Consider the following 19,073-nt stretch of genomic DNA (forward strand, 5'->3'; position numbering starts at 1 on the left):
GGAATATAGCAATCATAAGAACAATATATTAAGCAAGTTAACACGTAGTCAGCATTGACTCTGTGCTGAGCTTCTCATCATTATCTGCCCAGAGTTAAGGACTGCAGGCCAAGCCACACAGTGATTGGCAGCTCAGGGATTTCAACTTAGATTTCCAGGGAGGGAGCGGCCTCTGTGGGAGGGGAAGCAGGTGAACCCCGGAAATCACTGTACCCCGCGGCCTGCAGGGATGCGGCCCTTCATCCCGGACCAGGACATCGGTTACTTTGAGGGCTTCCTGGAGGGTGTGGGCATCCGTGAGGGCGGCATCCTCACCGACAGCTTCGGCCGCATCAAGCGCAGTATGAGCTCCACGTCAGCTTCCGCGGTGCGCAGCTACGATGGTGCAGCCCAGCGGCCCGAGGCGCAGGCCTTCCACCGGCTGCTGACCGACATCACTCACGACATCGAGGCTCTGGCCCCCGACGACGACGATGACGATGATGAGGAAGATGAGTCCAGGGATGGAGGCGATGCAGCTGAAGACAACTACCTGTAACTTCCGCCCATGAAGAGGGAGTGCAAGGGGTGACCCCACAGCCAGCCCCTGAATCTCCCTCACTTTTTCATGTGGAACCCCATCCCGGGGACCCCTAGTCACACCCTGGTCACAGGTTTCCATCCCTGCCCTCGGGGCTCAGCATCCTGCAGGACCGATAGCTTCCTGCAGGGGGCGTGCGAAGCGGGGGCCCTAAAGCACCAGAGGGTCTCCCAGGGTTCGGCAGGCGCTGTCTGCCAAACCCAGAGGATGGGCAGCGGCCCTGTTTTGTCCCACTGTCCCCTGGGAGCGCGGCTCCAGGACACCCTTCCCTTCTGGGGACTTCGAATCCCCGCAGCTTTCTGGAGGCTGAGGGATGAAGAGTAGCTCCACCTGCTGGCCGACTGAGAAAAGACTATCCCGTTCACTACCCGGCAACACCACCACCACCACCCCCCAAAAAAAAGAAAGAAAGAAAAGAAGAAGAAATCCAGAACTCAGAGACCTCTGTTTGCCCAATTTTACTGACTGGGAAAAAGAGCCAAAAAAAGTGAGGGATTCTCCTGATCCTCTTTAGCCATGACCTCCCATTTCTCATCTCTGTAATCATTTCAGCCCTAACAATTTTCAAGAGGATGGTGAAGGTCAAGACCCTAGTGCTGGGCCTAGCACATGGTAGGCACTTAGTAAAGGCTGTTCCCTTCCACATGGAACACTTTTTGTGTCAGTTTACCTGTCTGGCCTTGGAGAGATAGGGCGGGAACTGAGGTGGGTGAGATGTTAAGAAGACTGTCAGGGAGCTCAGTTTGGTGGGGGAGGAGTCTCCCGCTCTTAACACCCTGGCTCTGTGCCTAAACCCCAGACCTGGGAACAGCCAAAACCCTGTGAACAACCATCCTGGGGCCTGGGAAAGTCAAAGAAATCTGGAAGCAGGGGTAGAGACCTAGAGAAGTCAAGATAAGGGTAACGCTCTGCACAGCCTCAGTAAAGGCTGGGAGGCTTGAGAGGAGGCCAGAGACTCCCCTAGAGAAGCTCAAATATATTTGTCAAACTTTACAAAGCCTTTAATGGCTGGACATGTGATACTTACTGAGGTACATACTATTATCGATTTTTAAGTAATATTATTGTTAGATCTTCGGATCCAGAAGGTTCCATGATTCATACTCAGCTTGTGGGAAATGATCATCCCATCAGCACTGGTCCATTGGAGAAACTTCCTGATGTCTTATTTTGTTTTATTCCCCTTCCACCCACTTCTCCCCATGAGCACCCGCCCCTACATGCTAAAATGTCTCTGTTCATAGAATACACAACGCGTGTGTGTTTCTAGACCTAAGTGGTATTGCATAAGGCCTCCATTCTGTTGCTTTCTTTTTTGATTCCATAATGTTGTTAAGCTCTACCCACGTTGCTGTAGGAAAATCTAGCTTATTGCATCCAACTGCTGCAAAATGTTCTGAGCTGAGCATCCACTCTTTTATTTATCTGTTTCCCCAGTGAGGGATACCCAGCTTGCTTCCAATAATGCTGTGATGAACAGCTTTGGACTTGACCTCATTATGGGCCTATGTGAAAATGTCTTTGGATTCCATCCCCAAGAGTGGAATTACTAGATCAAAAAGCGTATACATTTTAAATTTCACTAAATTCTTCCAGAATGGCCCCACCAGCGGCATGTGGATGATGCTGTTACCCCATGCATCCATCAGATTTTACACTGACTTTATAATTGTTGCCTACCAGTCTGAGTATAAGATGGCTTTCCTGCTGCGTGCAGTGGCGCATGCCACTAATCCCAGTGGCTCAGGAGGCTGAGGCAGGAGGATCGCTAGTTCAAAGCTAGCCTCAGCAACTTAGTGAGGCCCTAAGCAACTCAGTGAGACCCTGTCTCTAAATAAAACACAAAAAAGGGCTGGGGATGTGGCTCAGTGGTTTCTTTCATTTGACAAAAAAAGTTTCATCAAGACATCAAGTTTCTTTCATTTGACAAAAAAAAAAAAGTGGCATTTCTTCATTGTTTATTTTATTGTTGTTGTTTTGGTGGTTTGTTTTGTTTTGTAGCGCTGGGGATTGAACCGGGGTCTCATACATGCCAGGCAAACACTCTCCACTGAGTTATTTCTCCAGCTGCTCCTCCTTGTTTTAACTTGCATTTCTCTGTTAATCCTGAGATTTAGACTCTCCTCCTATACTTGCTGGGCATTGATGCTTCCCCTTCCATGAATTGCTGGTTCATATCTTTTGCTCATTTTCTGTTGGGCTTCCTGTGTTTTTCCTATTGATTAGCAAGAGTAGCTTACAAATTTTAGGTATCTGTCCCTTGTTGGATGTTGATGTTCCACGAATCTTCTCCCTATGTGTTGCCCATCTGTTAGGTTTTTCTGGGGTATTGGTTCTCAAACTTTAGCACTCATCGGGGTCTCCTGGAGGGCTTCTAAAACAGAGTGCTGAGCCCACCCCCAGAGTCAATAGAGAAGGGAGGGGGGGTCCATTCATTTGCACTTCTAACCAGTACTCAGGTGATGCTGATGGTCCAGGGACCACACTGTGAGAACAACTGGTCTGTGGAGGCTTCTGTGGAATGAATTTGTTCAATAGACATCAAGTTTCTCTCATTTGACAAGTTTAAGAATTTAATTTGATGTCAAATGTCTTTACCCTCATCTTGAGGATGAGGGAACTGGAACTCCAAGAGGTGAAGTGAGTGAGCCAAGTTGGGACTCCCAGAGGCTAACCCCAGAGCACATGCTCCGAGCTTCTCTCCTCCCCATCTCCCAGTCTGTGGGATATGGTGGTCATAGGGGGGCCTGGGGACCCAAAGTTCCAGGAGCCTTAGTGTTGAGTGAGGCATCCTTAAAGGGAGAAGTTGATTGGGTAGGGGCAGGGACCAGAGATAGGTGTCTCTCTTGGGGGCTTTGCAAGATAATCCAACTCAGAAATCTCCTATTCCTGGTCGAGGCCCAGTAACAGCTGCGGAGAGCCCTGGGCCTGTCTTACACCACAGCTTTGGGGATGAGGCAATTTCCCTCACACCCCAAGAAAGTCCCCATCCACCCCGGAACTATTGTCTTACTAAAACCATGTAAGTCCTGGGTTTCAGAGGTCCAGAAGCGCCAGCTAGGGTGGCCCAGGCCCTGAGCATAGCAACTCTGACCACACTTCCTCCTGTTTATCCAGATACCCTGCCAGGGTCATTTCCTATCTTGGTTCAGTCCCTGGCATTGCAAGAGGGGAAAACCCCTTACGGGCAGCACAGTGGGTTCCCAGGGACCTCTAGGGGGTAGTGCAAGTTTGCAACTTCCCCTCAGCTGGTTCCCTGGGGACAGTTCTGACCAAGGGCAAGTGGTGAGGTGGGTGAAATGGTCTCCAGCTGCCCCCTAAATGGAGGCTCTGCCAATGGACAGCTCTGCAATTTCCTGCTCTCTCCAGCTTCTAACTAGAGACTCCTAACAGTCCTCCCCAGCTGGGACCCTGCCATTCAGTCACCCGACATCTAGAGAGCACTCGTGCTGCGCCAGGCTTGGCGCTAGACACTAGATGGAGATACGCCACAATTCCTCACCGTCGGCTGGGGTCCCCAGCTAACCACAGCACAAAGTTCTCAACTGGAAAGTCAGAGAGGAAGCACCCAGCTCTCTCTGGGGAATCTGGAAAAGGTTTTGAAGAGGAAGTAATATGAACAAGTCCTTGAAGAGCAAATAAGGTTCTGGATGGATCATGGAAAGGAGAGCCCTCCAGGGCGGGACCCAGCATGGGCAGAGGTAGGGGACATGAAGGGACGTGGTGGCATGGTCCAAGACTGGTAACCAGCTAGGACTAGTACAGTGAAGGTCAGACTGAATGGTTTGGGTACTGGGAATGGAACCCAGGGGAACTTTACTCTATCACTGAGCTATAACCCCAGTTCTTTTTTTTTTTTTTTAAATTTGAGACTGGCCTCAGACTTTTCGACAGACCCTCCTGCTTCAGCCTCCATAGTCCCTAGGGATTACAGGCACGGGTCACCCAGCTAGACTGAAAGGTTTTGAATCCCAGCGTCATCATCTGCTAGGTACTGACCTTGAGTAAGCCCCTGTCTCTGGGTTTGGGTTTCTAAATGGGGATAACCATGACATCATCCTCTTAGATCTCACAGAATGTTGTGGGGCTTGAAGAAGATAATCCATGTAAAAGTACACTCAGTGCTCAGTAAATGTAACCATTTTTATTGCTGGAACAGCATGGGGTATGAGAAGTGAGGGACAAGGTGAGTGGGCAGGGCTTAAGGAGGGAGAGGGGAAGGAGACATTTACTGAGCACTTCCGCACTGGCCTCTTGGGATGTACACGCCAGGAGATTATGTTTCTCTCGGAGTGAATGATGTTACTCAGGGCGTCCAGATGCAACAACCATCAGGTCAGACTTAAACCACCAGAGATTGACAGCCCTGAGGGTGGGTTCTCTCACTTCAGACTCTTCTATCCTCAGCTGTGTCAGCTGAAGGGCAAAGGGATCTTAAAGCCAGGCCAGCCTCTCTGGCCTGCTCCCTGCAGTGGGGAGCCTATAGTCTTCTGGGGCATCTGTTTCAGAACCCAGTAACTGCCTCTGTGTCCCCGCCCTTCCCCCTCACCTCTTGCATCCCCTGCCCTCTTTCCCCCAGGTTCTGGCACCATCTTCTAGGGCTCTGCATGGCCCCCTGGGCTCCCTCAGCCCTTGGACAGCCCTGCAGTGGTGTGCAGGCCCTTATATGACCCGCAGGACCCTCTCATTTGTGTCTAAAAGCCCCTTGTTCCAAAAATAAATAAATAAAATAGTCAGGAGCAGGGTGACACATTTCTCAGTGTGTTGGGAATCCCAGTAATCCAGTGGCTCAGGAGGCTGAAGCAGGAGGATCACAAGTTCAAGGCCAGCATCAGCAGTTTTGCAAGGACCTAAGCAACTTAGCAAGATCCTGTATCTAAATAAAATCTAAAAAAGGGTTGGGGATGTGGCTCCGTGGTTAAGCAACCCTGGGTTCAATCCCTGGTACCAAAAATGTACATAAATAAGTCAAATAGTTTCTGAAGTTCATTGTGCAAACAAAATGACTGTGCCTTGGATTATGAAGAGGACCTACAAGTAAATAATAAATACCCACAGCCCAGTAGAAAACTAGATAGATTATTTGTACAGTTTGCAGAAAAGAAAATATAAGTGACTCTAAAACATGACAAGGTAGTCAACCTCACTTGGAAAAAAAAAAGTACAAATCAACACTACACTATTCATCTTTCAATCTAGCAAAAGTTCAGAAAGTTTGATGACTTGTTTTATGGGTACTGGTGTGAGGACACAGGCATCCACTCACATTTTTTCTATTTTGTTGTTGTTGTTGTTTTGGGGGAGGGAGTGTACCAAGGATTGAACTCAGGGACACTCAACCATTGAGCCACATCCCCAGCCCTATTTTGTATTTTATTTAGAGACAGGGTCTCACTGAGTTGTTAGCACCTTGCGGTTGCTGAGGCTGGTTTTGAACTTGTGATCCTTCTGCCTCAGCCTCCCCAGAGGCTGGAATTACAGGTGTGCATCACTGTGCCCCGCCCCATTCACATTTTAAGTGAGAGGATAAGTTGGTATAAACCCCATTAAGCAATATCTACCAGTATTTCATTTTATTATTTTATTTTATTTTTGATACTGAGAATTGAACTTTGTCACTGAACTAGGTCCCTGACCCTTTTTTGTTTTTATATTGAGTCAGGGTCTTTTGAAGTTTCCCAGGCAGGACTTGAACTCAAGATCCGCCTGCCTCAGCCTCCTGAGTTACTGTCTACTGGTACTTTAAATGCATGAGCCCTTTGCTACAACTCCACTGCCAGGAATTTCTCCTACATTTATACCCTCGTGCTTGGAAAAGGATATACAAACCAGCAGCTCTGTCTCTAATAACAAAGAGATTAGAAATAAAGCAAATGCTCAGTGTTAGGGGACTTGTTAGATAAATCAGGGCTTCTGCAGACAATAGAATACCAGGCAGTCATAAGAATGAGGCAGCTCTCTCTATAGTGATATGGAATTATTTCCAAGACAGAATAAGGCAAGGTATTGAACAATACATTCGGATAGTGGGTCTTGCTTAAATAGACAACAAATGCCTTGCCTGACAAGAACTAGATCTGGAAGGATACACAAAGCGCGCTGCGGTTGTTGCCTCTGAGCTGGGAAGTGTGCTGCTGTAGAGGGAAGGAGACTTTCTTTTCATGATGTGTCTTAAACATTGTGCATGAATATGCATGGCAGCAAAGCAGATTTTAAGAATCACCAGTGTGGTATTTATTGAGCTCTGCAGGTACCATCGGCTTCCACATCTGACCTCCCACACTGGCACACACAGAGGCACGTGCAAATCTGACCCATTCCCGCCTCCCTGGAGCTCAGCCCAGCACCTGGCATGGGGGGATTGGAATGCGTGTTCACAGTGAGCATCTCCTCCATGATGGCCCCCAATGAGTCTCACCCCCTGGTGTTCAGCTCTCACGTAGCCCCTTCCCACATGGAAGAGGTTGACCTGTAACCCTTGTGATGTTTCCCCTTATTCTCCTGGATTGCTCACTCTGGGGACAGCCAACGCCACGTATGAACAGCCCTATGGAGAGCTTCGGATAGGGAGGGACTGGGGCCTCCTGCCATCAGCCTTGTGACAGAGTCAACTTGGAACAGGTTGTCTAGGCCCAGTTGAGCCTTCAGGTGACAGCACACCAGGCTGACATCTTGAATGAAGCCTCTCAAGAGACTCTGAGCTAGAACCACTGAGCTAGGCTGCTTCCAGATTTCTAACCCACAGAAACTGGGTGAAAATAAACATGTATATTGTTTTCAGTGCTAGATTTGGGGCAATTTGTTACACAACAACATGACTAATACACCCAACAAGTCTTTATTATGCACTGACTGTGTACCAATTCTGTGGGAATGCCAGAGAAAAAGATATGATCCTGTCTTTGGAAGAGCAAGTCACATGCTGGTTCATTCCTACATCCACTTTTTCCTTCAACATTTGCTGAGCACTTACTATATACCTGGCCCGGTGCTGTATGCTGACTCATAGGATGCTGGCAGTTTAAATACACTGTAGGACAAGAGAGAACTTTCTGGAATGATGGAAATGCATATCCTAATGGGATTTAAATTATACAAGATGCATATGCATTTGTAACAACTCAGCAAATGAGCACTTAATCTTGTGCACTTTGTTGCAAGTAATATGTGTTGAAATAATTTGCTTGGAAATGCATTAAAAAAAAAAAGAAGAATGAACTGGTTTGGGTAGCCCAGTAATACAGCACTTGCATAGCATGCATAAGGCTCTGGGTTCCATCCCCAGCATTAAAAAAAAAAAAAAAAGACAGAAAATGAATTGATGGACAGATACATGATAAAGCAAGTGAAACGCTAATGGTAGAATGTAGGTGGTGAGTTTTGTTGCCAAAGTCTTTCAATTTTCCTGTATGTTTAGAAATTTTTCATAATAAAATGTTTAGAGAAAAAAAAACTCTCCATAACCACATATATCATTTCCCTCATTTATTATTTTAATTGCACACACAAAAAAGCAAAAGCCTTGTACGTTATGGAGGAAAAAATATATATATATATAAAGTCAACTCCCTCCCTGATTCCAAAGTCCCTTTCCTCTTCAGGGATCACCTCTGTTTCTGGTGGGTTGGGAGCTTCCAGACCTTTCTCTATGCATTTTCATACTTGTGTAGGTCAATACGAAACCATCATTTTAAAGGAATAGACTGTGTGCTCTTCTTCCAGGTGTGTGTCTCAGAGAAGAGAGGGCCTTGTTCAGGAGCATGCAGCAAGTTAGGGGTGGAGACTTGAACTCACTCTCCAGCTCCCAGGCCTGAGCACCCCGTCTGAATGTGTCCACCACTGAGTGGGAGGAGTGGCCGTGCCTAGGCCCCATTTTTGGTGGAATGCTTTGAGCAGGTCTGCCTCTGCCCCTCCTGAAAGGACCAGCCTGGCCCGGGTGCAATGACCCAGGAGGAAGTCCGCAAAGTGCTTCCTCTTTCTTGGCCTCTGGGGACACTGGGCAAGGGGAGGGGCTGTTGTGAAACTGGACCATCCCCCAACCCCCTGGGGTGGACCTGTCAGCTGGAGGTGGCCACACAGCTGGGGGCAGAAAAACAATTTCACAGGCCGCCCCACAGACCCCATCTGTCCCTAGTGTGCCCTACTCCTGAGCAGGGCACGGCTGCCCCTAGGATGGTGACTGGGCGTGGTGAGCTTTAGAGACACCCCAGGCCAGTCACCACGTGAGATGCCCAGCTCCTATGGAGTGTTGGTGGTTCCTCTAACAGGCCTAGCCCTTCCTCCTGCAGCCTCTCAGGCTGTCCCTCTGTCTGCAGTGCCCTTTACCCTCATGGTCCACTGGGATCCTTCAAGACTCAACCCATAGACATTACCCTCCTCGGGAGTCTTCCTGGATGCATCCCGGGCTGGGCTCAGCATCCTGCTCCCTGCTCCTACGACCCCATGGGTCTCCCCACCCCCAGCATTTTCCACTGTGTCTGCTTCAGGATTGGGTTGAAAGTTGCTTGAGGGCCAAGACCATCTTCTCTATGTCTGTACCCCTAGGCTATGGCAGAAATGTCCATACGAGGCTCTTAATAAATAGCAGTGTGAATGGAAAGTTTGAGTGCCAGCACCAGTGTTCACTCTCCGTTCATAAACCTTGAGCCTCAGCTTCTCCACCTGCACAATGGGCGTGCAACTCCACCTCCGTGGAACTTGCAGACACATAGAGGGGTCAGACAGACAACAGGTGAAACATGTGCATGTGTATCACACACCTGCTGGTGACAAGTTCTCTGGAGAACCATAAGGCAGAGTGGGGGCCAGAGAAAACTAGAGGATGCAGGAACTTTCTGGAAAGGGGGATCAGGAACTTGCTGGGAGCCATGATAGGTTTCTCCAAGCTAACCTTTTTGGATGTGGGGTTTTGTCCTTCTTGGGAAAAGGAGGGCCGCAGTGACCTCCTGCCTGGGTGACTGTAGCTGTGAAATGAACACCCAGCTGTTTTGCAAATAAAAGGGGAAATGCTCATGATGGGAAGTCATGATTACTGCGCTCTTCCCCACTCCCCAGCTGGTTTTGAATATAGGATAATCAACAGTGGTCTCAAGAAATTTAAAATGTGGAATGCAAATGCTAGGAAAATCTATTTTGGAAAGAGCCAGCCTCTGACCCACTGCAGAATGAAGGCTGCATTGTCCCCTGGCTCCCGCCTTCCCTCAGCCTGCCTCCAGTCCCCCAGTCAGAGTCTCTCTCCCGTGCACACACTCACACGCATGCACGCGTGCACACACACACACGCGCGCACACACAGACACACTGCATTTTGTGTAGTGTTACCAGCAGCTGTTGGAGGCACACCAGAAGCACAGGCCCCATGGTTTTGAATCCCAGCCCCCTCCTAGCAGTGTGACCTTAGGTCACCCCCATTTATAACAGATAAATGAGACAATGTAAGCCAAGGTGACCTGGTGAGGCAGGTACTGCTACTCTGCTTCGCAAGTGAGGAAACAGGCAGAGAGGACTGGCCCAAAGTCCCTGCTGATGAGAGGCAGGGAGTCCAGCCTCTACCCCTCTGGCTGTACAGCTGCACCACCCTGCCCCACTGTCAAGTTCACGCTCGGAACACCTTCCTGAACTGTTCATCCTCTGCCAGGCTTCAGTTGTACCTTGTTCATGAAATCTGATTCTGCTTTTCTTTCTTTAAAAGCTCTTTATTTTACTCGAATAACTAATATGTTGAAGTGGTTCACAATTCAAGAGTAGGAAGAATATACCAGGCAGTCTCCTCCCTGCCGTGCCCTTGGGACCATTCCATGCGTGTGTCCCTCCTGACTCAGCCCAGGCATTTGCTAAAAAAATCCCCTGTGTCTGTTCTCTTGTTCTGCACAAGCAGAAGACACAATAGAAACCATTGTGCACCTTGTTTCTCCCCCTTTACCGGTTTATCTTGGCCCTTGTTCCTGGTTAGTACACAAGGAACTTCCTCATTTTTTAAAAAAATGCTTTTATTGAATTATGATTTACATACTGTACAATATGCTTGTTTTACAAAGCAATGGCTTTGGGTACATTCACAGAGATATGCAACCGTCACCATGAGAGATTTTATTATATTTTCACACAGCCCCGGAAAGCCCACTGTGTACCCTTAGCAGTTACTAGTTCAATGCAACCTGTATCTGTTTCCCTTTCCACCAGGGACTGACCTCAGGATTAACCACTGAGCCGCATCCCCAGCCCTATTACAGGTGTGGGCCACTGAGCCGGGCTCCAGATCTGCTTTCTGTTTCTGTGGATTTGTCTATTTTGGACATTTTATATACATGTTTTCACAGTTTATCCATATTGGAGCATGCACCTGTGCTTCTTACCTTTTTTTTTTTTTTTTTTTTTTTTTTGGTACTGGGGATTGAGCTCAGAGGTGCTTTACCACTGCACCCCATCCCCAGCCCTTTTGTTTACTTTTTTATTTTGAGACAGGGCATCATTAAGTTGCTTAGGGGTCTCTCTAATTTGCTGAGGCTGGCCTTGAACTTGCAATCCACCTGTCTCAGACTCCTGAGCCACTGGGATTACAGGCATGCACTATGGTGCCCAGTAAGCTTTTGAAGAACTGCCAGACTGCTTTTCAAAGCTTTTACATTCCCACCAGCAGTGTATGAGGGTTCTAATCTCTCCATGGTCTCACAACTCTTGTTATTACTTGTCTTTTTAAATTATAGCCATTCTAACAGATGTGAATTGACATTTTATTGTGATTTTAATTGGCATTTTCTCAGGACTTGTGATAGTAGGCATTTCAGATCTCCTGCCCATTTTCAAATATAGTGTCTTATTTTTATTGAGTTGTACATATTATTTATATATTCAGGACCCAAATCCCATATCAGAACTATGATTTGCAAATACTTTCTCCCATTGTGTGGGTGGTCATTTCATTTTCCTTACAGTATCATGTGCTAAACAAAAGTTTTTAATTTTGATGAAGTCTAATTTATTTACTTGTCCATTTGTTGCTTGTATCACAACTAAGAAGTCTTTGACTAACCCAAGATCATAAAGATTCACTGCTGTTTTTTCCTCAGAGTATTAGTTCACACATTTACCTTTATGATCCATTTCAAGTTATGTTTAGTGTGTGGTGTGAGGTAGGGATCCAACTCCATTCCTTTGCATGTGGATATCCAGCTGTTCTAGCACAATTGTGGAAGAGACTATTCTTTCCCTCATCAAATTGTCTCAGCATTTTTGTTGAAAATCAACTGGATGTAAATGTAATGGTTGACTTGTCAACTCTCAATTCTCTTCCATCAGACAAACATTGTTATCCTTATGCTAATGCCACAATATTTGGTTTAAGGTAGTTTGTAGTAAGTTTTGAAACTGGAAAGTATGAGAGAGTCCTCCAACCCTGTTTTTTCAAAACTATAAGCTGTTCTGGATTCCTTGCATTTCCATATAAATTTTAAGATCTATGTGCTTTACTACTGAGCTACAACCCCAGCCATTTTTATATTTTATTTTGAGACAGGGTTTCAGAAGTTGCTTAGGACCCTGATAAATTGCTGAGGCTGATCTGGAACTGGTGATCCACCTACCTCAGCCTCTCAAGTCAATGGAATAGAGGCATGCACCACCATGTCCAGTTACAACTGGGATTTTGTTAGGAATAGTGTTCATCAATTTAGGGAGTCAGCTCGGTGTGGTGGCACACACTTGTAATCCCAGTGAGTCAGAGGCTAAGAGGCTAAAGTGGAAAATTCCAAGTTCAAAATTCTCAGCAAATTATGAGACTCTGTCTGAAAAAATGGGGATGGGGAGGACAGGGATGTAGCTCAGTAGTAATTCAGTGGTAGAGCACTTGCCTAGCATGTGTGAGAGTGTAGGTCCATGCCCCACACAACCAAAAAAAAAAAAAAAAAAAAAAGATCTGGAGAGTATTGTCATTTTAACAATCTCAAATTTTCCAATCCATGAACATTGGACATCTTTCCAATCTCATGGGATGATATTACTTAAGCCATAAATTTCTTTTCTTTCTTTCTTTTTTTTTTTTGAAAATGGGAATTGAACTTTGGGGCACTTGGCTACTGAGATACATCCCCAGCCCTATTTTGTATTTTATTCAGAGACAGGGTCTCACTGAGTTGCTTAGTGCCTCGCTTTTGCTGAGACTGGCTTTGAACTCACGATCCTCCTGCCTCAGCCTCCCGAGCCACAGGATTACAGGCATGTGCCACCACACCTGGCTAAACCATCAATTTATCTCAAGAATGTTTTGTAACTTTCAGAGTTACTTCTTCTGTAAATTTATCCTGATCTTATTCTGTTTATTTTTTTCAGTACTGGGGATCAAACCCAGGCCCCACACATGCTAGGCAAGTTCTCTACCACTAAGCTACTGAGTTATATCCCTAGATCTGAGTATTATATTGTTTACAGTAATTTAATATCAGAAATGGAATTTTCCTAACTTCGGTTTCAGATTGTTTATTACTAGTACCTAGAAATACAGTCGGTTTTGGGGTGAGGATATAGCTCAGTTGGTAAGTGCTTGCCCTGCATGCACAAGGCCCCGAGTTCAATCCCCAGTACCAAAAAAAAAAAAAGAAAGAAAAGAAAAAGAAATAGAATCGGATTTTGCATTTAGACAACTGCTTAGTATTCCACTATTGTATTAACATTTATTTTCCCCATCTCTAAATAATGGACATTTTGGTTGTCCAACCATTTTTTTTTTTTCACCCTGCTACTAGGGATTGAACCCAGGGCTGCTCTACCCCTAAAGCTACATCTCCAGATTTTTTACTTTTTGTTTTGAGACAGGGTCTCACTGAGTTGCTGAGGCTGGCCTCAGGCTTGCAATCCTCTTACCTCAGCCTCCTGAGTGGCTGTGTTGACAGGCATGTGCCACTGCACCACTTTGTCCAATCTAGTAATAGCAGCGCTACAATGATCTCTTCTTTTTCTAAGCTTTCTTTTTCTTTTCTCTCTCTCTCTCTCTCTCTCTCTCTCTCTCTCTCTCTCTCTTTTTTTTTTTTTTTTTTTTTGTGTGTGTGTGTGTGTGTGGTGCTGGGGGTTGAACCCAGGGCCTTGGGCATGCGAGGCAAGTGCTATGTCCCCAGCCCTCTCTGAGCTCTTTTTATTACCAGTAGCCACTACTCTTGCTCCATCATCCCGCCCTTGGTGACTGCCTTGGCCCCCTCTCTGGACTCCCTGTTGCCCTCCTGCCCTCTAATCCATTCTCCACCCAGCAGCCCAGCAGATTCTGTTAAAATGTCCCTTTTGTTACTTGTGCATTATCTAAGAAGGCTTTGCCTAACCTCAAGCCACAAAGATTCACTGCTGTGTTTTTTCTGTCTTTTAGGCTCGTACAATTACCTCTGTGCTTCATTTCAAGTTATGAAAACGTAATTTCAGCCCATTTGGCTCACTGCTCTGCTCAAAATCCTCCCAACTCCCTCTCATGTCAATCAAAGTTTAACATGGATACTAAGACGTTTGTGCCTCACCATCCAGGCCACTACCTCTACCGTGCCACCTCCACCACCCTGCATTCCAGCCACCCTGGTCCCTGGCATGCTGTAACAGCACTGCCATTACCTTTCAGGACCTTTGCTATCACTGTTCCTTCTCCTTGGGACAGGCCTCCCACCCCCAGATCATCACATGATGCATTTCACCAAGTCAGCAGGTCTGCCTCTCATGGCGCCTCCTCAGAGAGGCTCCTGGCCACCCTGCCTCAGGTCACAGCACCCTCCTCTCCCAACACGCTGCCTCTGCCCTTTGCCTTCCTTTGTCCTGCTGTAACCCACGTCATCCCTTGTAGAAGATGTGCTCTCAGAGCTAGGCACAGTGGCACAGGCCTGTCATCCCAGAGGCTCAGGAGGCTGAGGCAGGAGGATCACAGGTTCAAAGCCAGCCTCAGCAACTTAGCCAGGGCCTGAGCAACTCAGTGAGACTCTGTCTCTAAATTATTAAAAATAAATAAATAAATAAAAGGGGTGCTGCGGATATGGCTCAGAGGTTAAACACCCCTGGGTTCAGTCTCTAGTACCAAAGAAAGAAAAAAAAAAGATATATTCTCAGTATCTGTTTATTATCTGTCTTCCTTTACAGAGTATAAATTCTAAGAGCACAAAAAATTAATTTTTTAATTCAGTTTGTCTTTGTTACTAAAGTCCTCAGCCGGAGTCTGACTCCAGGCAGGGGTCCTAACAAATCAGATGTCGCCACTCATTCCAAAATCCAAATGGAAAAAATAACAGTGAAAACTGGAGGGGAACTTGAACCCGTGTGGCCTTGTGGGGAGGCGACGGGAGACTGTCTCAGCCCAGGCTGCAGGTCCTGCCCCGAGCTTTGGGTTTAAGCAGAGGAAAGCTCGGGGGTGGCAGGGGGGGTGTACGGGATTCAACAGTCTTGGCCAAACTGAGATCTGGTGGGTCACCATCTCAGTGCTGGTCCAGCGCGGTCCTCGCCATTCGCCACTCAGGGGACAGCCTCTGTTTGCTGCTCGGGATGTTTATGCGTGAGACCTGCAATCCTGGAAGGGCCTTGGGTTCCCAGGAAATGACGGCTCCTGCCCAGGAGGGCAGTCCCGTGGTGGGCTGCTCTTCTGGAAGCCGTCGGGCAGTGACTACAGACTCGTAAGCACCACTCTGGGGTCTGGAACAGGACACGAGAAGCTGGTGTCAAATGCCCCCTGGTGTCACCAGTCTTGAAGGAGGATGAGTAGATAAGGTAAATATAAGCCCTGATAAACCTTGTGTTAGCAGTTTTTAAATGAACAGTCCTCAAGTGACTAACCTGCCTGCACACAGAGCTGAGCAGGAATCTGAAGACAGATTCAAAATGAAAACAGCTTTATCCTGCTTTTAGTTCCCCATTGGGCATCTACAGGCCCAAAGGAAGAGTCAGTGCTTTTAGCAAAAGCAACTTCTAATTCTCTATTATTTCCTTAGCATTAGGAGTAGAGTGTGGCCCATAGTAGGGACTCCACCAGCATTTGACTGTAAGCCAGGCACGGTGGCCCACGCCTGTAATCTTAGCGGCTTAGGAGGCTGAGGCAGGAGGATCATGAGTTCAAAGCCAGCTGCAGCAATTTAGCCAGGCCCTAAGCAACTCAGTGAGACCCTGTCTCTAAACAAAATGAAATAGGGCTGGGGATGTGGCTCAGTGGTCAAGTGCCCCTGAGTTCAAACCCTGGTACCCAAAAAAAAGAAAAACTGATCATAAGGCTGGCCATGCCAACTCCCCGTCCATCGCCAACCAGTGGCTTCCCCTGAATCTTAGAATCAAATCCACACTCCTTACAGAGGACAACAAGGGCCTGAGTGACCTGGCCAGCCTCGTGGACCTCGCCCCAGGTCTCTGGGGGTTCTTGAGACCTACAAGGCCCCCTCCCACCTTGAGGCCTTTGCATCTTGAATGAGTTGTCCACATGGCACAAAGTCACCCCCAAATGTAACAGCTTAAACCAATAAGAATGTAGCACTTCCCCCGTTCTGTACTCCAGGAACCTGGGTGCAGCTGTCACTGGGGATCTGGCTCGGGTCTTCCTTGGGGCCCGGCCAGGACGTCAGCCTAGGCTTTGGTCCTTACAAAGCTTGACCGGAGGATCCATTTCCAGGTGGCCACACACGTGGCTGAGGGTTGGAGGGTCAGTGCTGGTCCTTGGAAGGAGGCCTCACCTCCTGTCACATCCTCCTCAAACTGCTGAGTGTCCTCACAGAGGGAGTGACAGGGAGAGAGTCACAGTGCCTCTCAGGAACCAGCCTCAGCAGTCACACCCTCTGTTTTCCACCATACCTAACTGCGGAAACCAGGCAGGTGGCCCCGACTCCCTGGACACAGAGTAGGAGGGGCCGAGTGCCCAGCCGAGTGAACGCCGAGAGGCCATCGGAGATGGACGCCAACCACCAGCTGCTCCTTTGCCTTGGTTCTCTGCCTCGCCGGCTCCTGTTCATCCTCTGGTATCTGTGCAGATGCTGCCTCCTCCGGGAAGCCCTCCCTACCTTCCCCCGTCGACCCCTCAAAGCTCCTGTATGGATCCCCACCCCTCGATGGCACTGTCACAGTCCTAACCTGCCCTTATTCTTGGAAGCACAGGTTTAATGCCCAGCGTGAAGGTGAAACCCCGACACCATTCAGACCCCCGGACTCAGAAGGTGCTCGATAAATGTTTGTGGACCGAGAGAATCAGAGTCACCAAATGCCATGCTCAGGCTGCAAATGCGGGGAAGGGGGACAAGAGTCCTGCCCTGGGACCCACTGAGATCACCTGACTTCAGGCCCAGCTAAAGTCATTCCAGGTTCTTTGTATCCATGGTCAAAAGGATCCATTAACTGAAGGAAAATACTTAAAAAAAAAAATCTATTTCTTCTTTGGAACAAGGCAGGTTGCACCAGAGGTGACTTCCAAAGTGTGCTGGACTCAACGTCCAAGCAGCAGTGTAAAACTTAATGACATAGTCAGAGGTTCCACTGAAGACACTGCCTATCTAGCCAGGTACGTGGCACTTCCCTGTCACCCCAGCGGCTCCTGAGGCTGAGGCAGGACAACTCAAAGCCAGCCTCAGGTACTTAGTGGGGCCATAAGCAACTTAATGAGACTCTGCCCCTAAATAAAAAGACTAAATAAAGAAATAAACGGCTGGGGATGTGGTTCAGTGGTTAAGTGCTCCTGAGTTCTTTGCCAACAAAACAAACAAACAACAACAAAAGGAAATTGGCTACACATACTGTGCTTAAGCAATTTTCACTTACATTTGATTTTTGCAATGACCTTCTAGGGTAAGCATTAATTTTATTCCCTCTTGACAGATGAAGCAACCAGCTCGGAGAGGTGACCTGGGTTGCACACTATCACCCAGGTGGCAGATGGCAAGCCAAGGTGAGAACTCCAGTCTGACTCAGGATGCAGTGTTGAGCTCCACCTCTGTGACCAGCTATATATCCTAGGACAAGAAATGAATGAATGAATAGAAAAAAATGTTGTCACTCCAAAGACCAGTGTTTTAGAATAAAATCCATAATTATACAAATGTTCTTTGAAGCAAATATCAAAGTTAGAGGAGAAATTTTTTTTCATTAAAAAGAATAACAGGGGCTGGGGTTGTGGCTCAGTGGTAGAACGCTCACCTGGCACGTGTGAGGCACTGGGTTTCACCCTCAGCACCACATAGACTTAAATAAATGAAATAAAGGTGTTGTGTCCATCTACAACTAGAAAAAAATTTTTTAGAAAGGAATGACAATATCAAATGTTGGCAAGGATGTGGAACAACTGGAAATCACACATTGATAATGGAAACACAGAGTGATATAACCTCTTTGAAAACAGTCTATTGTGAAGTTAAACATACACAGTTTATTATAAACTTGCACATTAGTTGTGGATTTTATTATGAATTTTATTAACATACACTTACTCTATGATCCAACAATTCTAAGTATTTACTCAATAGAAATAAAAATATATCCATACAAAGACTTATACATAGCAGCTTTATTTACCCAACAAAAACCAAAGACAACCCAAAGGCCCATCAACAAGTAAATGAATAAACTGACAGTGGCACATCTATATAATGGAATACTACTCAGCCTTGAAAAGGAACAAACTAGTGGAAAGTGAGACAATTTAGAAAACCTCAAAAGCAAGTGAAAGAAGATAAATATTAAATAAATACATACGAATGCTTTTATGTAAAATTCTAGACAGGACAAGGTTAATCTATAATGACAAAAAGGCCAATCAATGCCCTGTTACCTCAGGCCACCTAAGGGTGGGACAAGTTGACTGTAATAGACTGTAAGGGACTGTTTCTGGATAATGGAAATGTTCTATATCTTGATTGGGGTGATGATTAGTTACAGAGGTATATATTTGTCAAAACTCATCAAGCTGAATATTTATTATGGTACTTTTTATTTATAAAAATTATGCTAAGGCTGGGGCTATAGCTCAGTGGCAGAGCGCCTGCCTCACCTATATGAGGCACTGGGTTTGATCCTTAGCACCACATTAAAAACGTGAAACAAATAAAATAACAGCATTCTGTCTATATAAAACTACAAAAAAATTTTTTTTAATTATGCTGGTCAGGCACAGTAGCACACACCTGTAATCCTAGCGACTCAAGAAGCTGAGGCAGGAAGACCAGAAAACCAGTCTCAGCAACTTAGCAAGGCCCTAAGCAACTTAAGGAGACTCTGTCTCAAATAAAAAATCAAAAGGGATGGGGATGGGGCTCCGTGGTAGAGTGCCTCTGGGTTCAATCCCTGGTACAAAAGGAAAAACAAAACAAAAACAGGAAAAGAATTCTGCTACAATAAAGTTGATAGGAGCTCTGGGAACACGTACAAGGATTTGATTGCAACATTAATAGTAAAGAATTGACCCATAGGTCAATTGTCCTTGAAGAGGACGACGTCTCAGCTCTCTGTGGCCCTTTGCCGGTGGCTGATGCAGACACCCCGTCCCAGGACCTGCCTTGCTCCCCTTGGA

At 46.7% G+C, this 19,073-nt stretch overlaps 1 protein-coding gene across 3 annotated transcripts in view; it reads left to right on the top strand.

Annotated features, from left to right (window-relative positions):
• The window catches only part of Ccm2l (CCM2 like scaffold protein), a 33,779-nt gene extending 15,807 nt beyond the window's left edge, over window positions 1-17,972 (top strand). The window contains exon 10 of one of the 3 annotated variants that reach the window (XM_005320587.5): window positions 228-2,437. In XM_005320587.5, the coding sequence (XP_005320644.3) occupies window positions 228-538 (311 nt within the window). In that variant the 3' untranslated portion in view covers window positions 539-2,437. Of the gene's footprint in view, window positions 1-227; window positions 2,438-13,931; window positions 15,664-17,386 lie in introns of those variants that run through there. The other 2 variants (XM_021723246.3, XM_040274359.2) reach the window with 2 other exon arrangements.
• The last annotated feature ends 1,101 nt before the right edge of the window (window positions 17,973-19,073 follow it).

This window comes from Ictidomys tridecemlineatus, chromosome 5 (assembly GCF_052094955.1).
Source record: "Ictidomys tridecemlineatus isolate mIctTri1 chromosome 5, mIctTri1.hap1, whole genome shotgun sequence".
Lineage (NCBI taxonomy): Eukaryota > Metazoa > Chordata > Mammalia > Rodentia > Sciuridae > Ictidomys > Ictidomys tridecemlineatus.